Here is a 2919-nt window from a genome sequence, read left to right on the forward strand (position 1 = left end):
TTAAGAATTTGTTTGTGGTAACATAATTTTTGTATAAATTTGATTTGAACATATATTTCATATATAATCGTATAAAATATTTCGTAATATATTTCGTATAAAATATAATAAATATAAGATTATATAATATTACATTATATTATATACATACATTGCGTATATAATATGTAAATATAATGTAATTTTCAAGTGTATCAATAATCTCAACAAAATTATTTATTTTTACAGATGAAATTCGCACTAGCACTGTTAGCCCTCGTGGCTACAGCCTCCGCCTATGAGCTCCCCAATTTCGGAAGAGGTTATGTCCTCCATAAGGACATCCAAGAATTCATAGACCTTATACCTGTCGAGAAAGTAATCCAAATCACTCTTCAATACTTTACCGAAGATAAAGACTTCCAGAGAATGATCGAATACTTCCGATCTGAGGGATTTAAGCAGCTAGTCAAAGATGTAGAAGCTCTGCCTGAAGTTAAAGTTTTTATGGATTACGTTCATAATGCCGGTATTGACATTTACAAGATGGTGAACGACTTGAACTCTGCTCTCAAGCTCCCTCCTCTTACCGCGCCCTCCTACTTCGGCACATATATTACCGGTGGAATTAATGGATATATTCAAGACATTCTGAACGTTTTGCCTCAACAACAGCTTAGGGATTTGTATGAGAAGAAGCTCAAGACCTCTGCAGCATTCGCCGATTTGGTCGCGCAATTGAAATCCGATAATTTCCAGCAACTCGTCAACCAGGTTTACAATAACCCTATATTCCAGGAGCTTTTGACACACGCTAGAACTGAAGGCATTGATCTCATAAAGATCAAGAACTTGTTGGAGTCTCTCTGGGGCATTAAAATTCCCACTTATTAATTACCAGGCGAACATCAACGTTACAATTTTTTTTATTATCACAATTATGCCAATAGTATTTTCAAAATTACTATCTCATAAATATTAAAGACTATCCGGTTACATAATATTATATTCTTCATTTGTGCAAAGTAATAAATAAAAATCCCATATTACATTACATTTTTCTTTTTTAATGGAGCTCCGAGAGCTCCCCCCTTTCTTATATTTCATAATTTTTCTTGATTTACGTGTGATGGAAGAATACATTGGATATAATTCAAATAACTCGACCATTCATATCACGCGACGTATTTTTTCACGTTGCTCCAAATCGTTCTCGCCCGATCAGGCCAAACCAAGATAAGCAAGATTATACTCAAGCAACCGACTTGCCAAACTCGTTTTCGCGTGATCGTAACGTCGTGAATGGAAGATTGGGATGAGTCCTTTTCTCCCTCTCTTGCACAATTATCCGCTTTTTGCCTTTGCCCAATATAACATTAAAAAAAAGATCTTTTTTCCCCTTTCAAAATGAAAATTGTTCAAAAATAATAACTGTATGACGTGATGCAGCGACAAATGTCATACTAAATACTAATTCGCACTTTACATAATTCATCAAAAATTCAGAAAAAAATTGCAGATATTATTAAGTTCTTATTTATTATAAAGTATTGATCAAATTATAATATGATCAAACTGAAATTTAATCAATTTAACTTAATTGATTTTGAAATCAATATAACCAAGCATCAAAAATTTATATTTGTTTAATGTTATCGAAATAATTAAATACGTTAACATATTGATAAAAAAACATATCTTTTATTACATTCTGCATTTATTTATAAAGATAATCATTGAAGATAAATAATCATGAAAAACGGTTAATCGGTAAGTAAAATATGTTAATAAAAAACCATAACTGCGCTAACTAATTAGTAATATAATTTAGTAATAATTAATTGTTAGTAATAATAACTTTAATATTAATCTCGACGAATGTATCAAACAAAACTCGAAGACCGCCACTGACATTTAGAAAAGATAAACATTATGTAAAAAGGAAAAACATTGTCACTGTTTAGTCGCCAGTAGCTCTCTCGCTTCTGAAAATATTACGTGATCAATCTTAAGAATCTTACGTTACGTGGGTAAATATCAACAAATCTAAGTTCAAATATTTCACAAGAATGTCACGAAACTGCCGATCTTCAAGAAAAGGACAAGAGGATACTAGGCAACGAGCGTGGCTTTTAATTAATGATGCCTGGAAGTATACATGTCGCGCGGGGCCGATTTACGAGCCGGCGCGCGCTGGCGTGTCGTGTGGCTAGAATTTATCGTAGCGCACCGGTCTTTCCCGCTAATATTTAACCGTGTTGAAAGAGGTTGGCGAGATGCCGCGGGAGGTATATACTCTCCGCGGATCGTGCGTGTGCTCAAACTGCAAGAACGATGATCGACTTTCTCGCACAACCGCTACTTTGCGATAGAAATGAGTGATATTCATTGAGGGTGGATCTAAAGAACGCATTACATATTTATCACAATAATAAAATAATTTCATCTGGGTGAAGACATATATAGAACTGGTGCAGCAAAAAGAAATTTATCACTTGATTGTACTACATACATTACATACAGTATTTGTTTAAATCAGCATTTTTTAATCTTCTTCGCATTAAATAAGTTAAATTTCTCAAAGTACACCAATAGATGTACACGCCGCTAACACGACGATTCAAAAATAAAAAGTAAAATTCTAACATTTTTATTTTTTATCTTTTAATAATAATTCTAATGCAATGATGATATCACTTTGGTTCACTTCACGTGAGAGTAAACACAACATAATTTAGATAATTTTCACAATCTTCTGTCTCATTCGCTTTTTAACTTATTTTTAAATTTTTTCGTTTGTTTTTATCTTCTCTACAATTTCACGACACATTTGAAGACTCTTTGTGGTACACATCAGTCAGAAAATTTTATTAAAATTGATTTGAATTAACGATTGTACCAGCAATATTCACACTATTTTGTATAATTATATTTTCTCTT

The 2919-nt window shown here is 32.6% G+C and overlaps 1 protein-coding gene across 1 annotated transcript; it reads left to right on the forward strand.

Annotated features, from left to right (window-relative positions):
* Nucleotides 1–228: 228 nt before the first annotated feature.
* Nucleotides 229–1033, forward strand: LOC105619322. The gene has a single exon (XM_012200844.1). It carries the CDS (start codon nucleotides 229–231, stop codon nucleotides 871–873), a length of 645 nt encoding a protein of 214 aa, XP_012056234.1. The 3' UTR covers nucleotides 874–1033.
* Nucleotides 1034–2919: the final 1886 nt, after the last annotated feature.

Source organism: Atta cephalotes (genome assembly GCF_000143395.1).
Source record: "Atta cephalotes unplaced genomic scaffold scaffold00021, whole genome shotgun sequence".
Taxonomy (NCBI): Eukaryota; Metazoa; Arthropoda; class Insecta; order Hymenoptera; family Formicidae; genus Atta; species Atta cephalotes.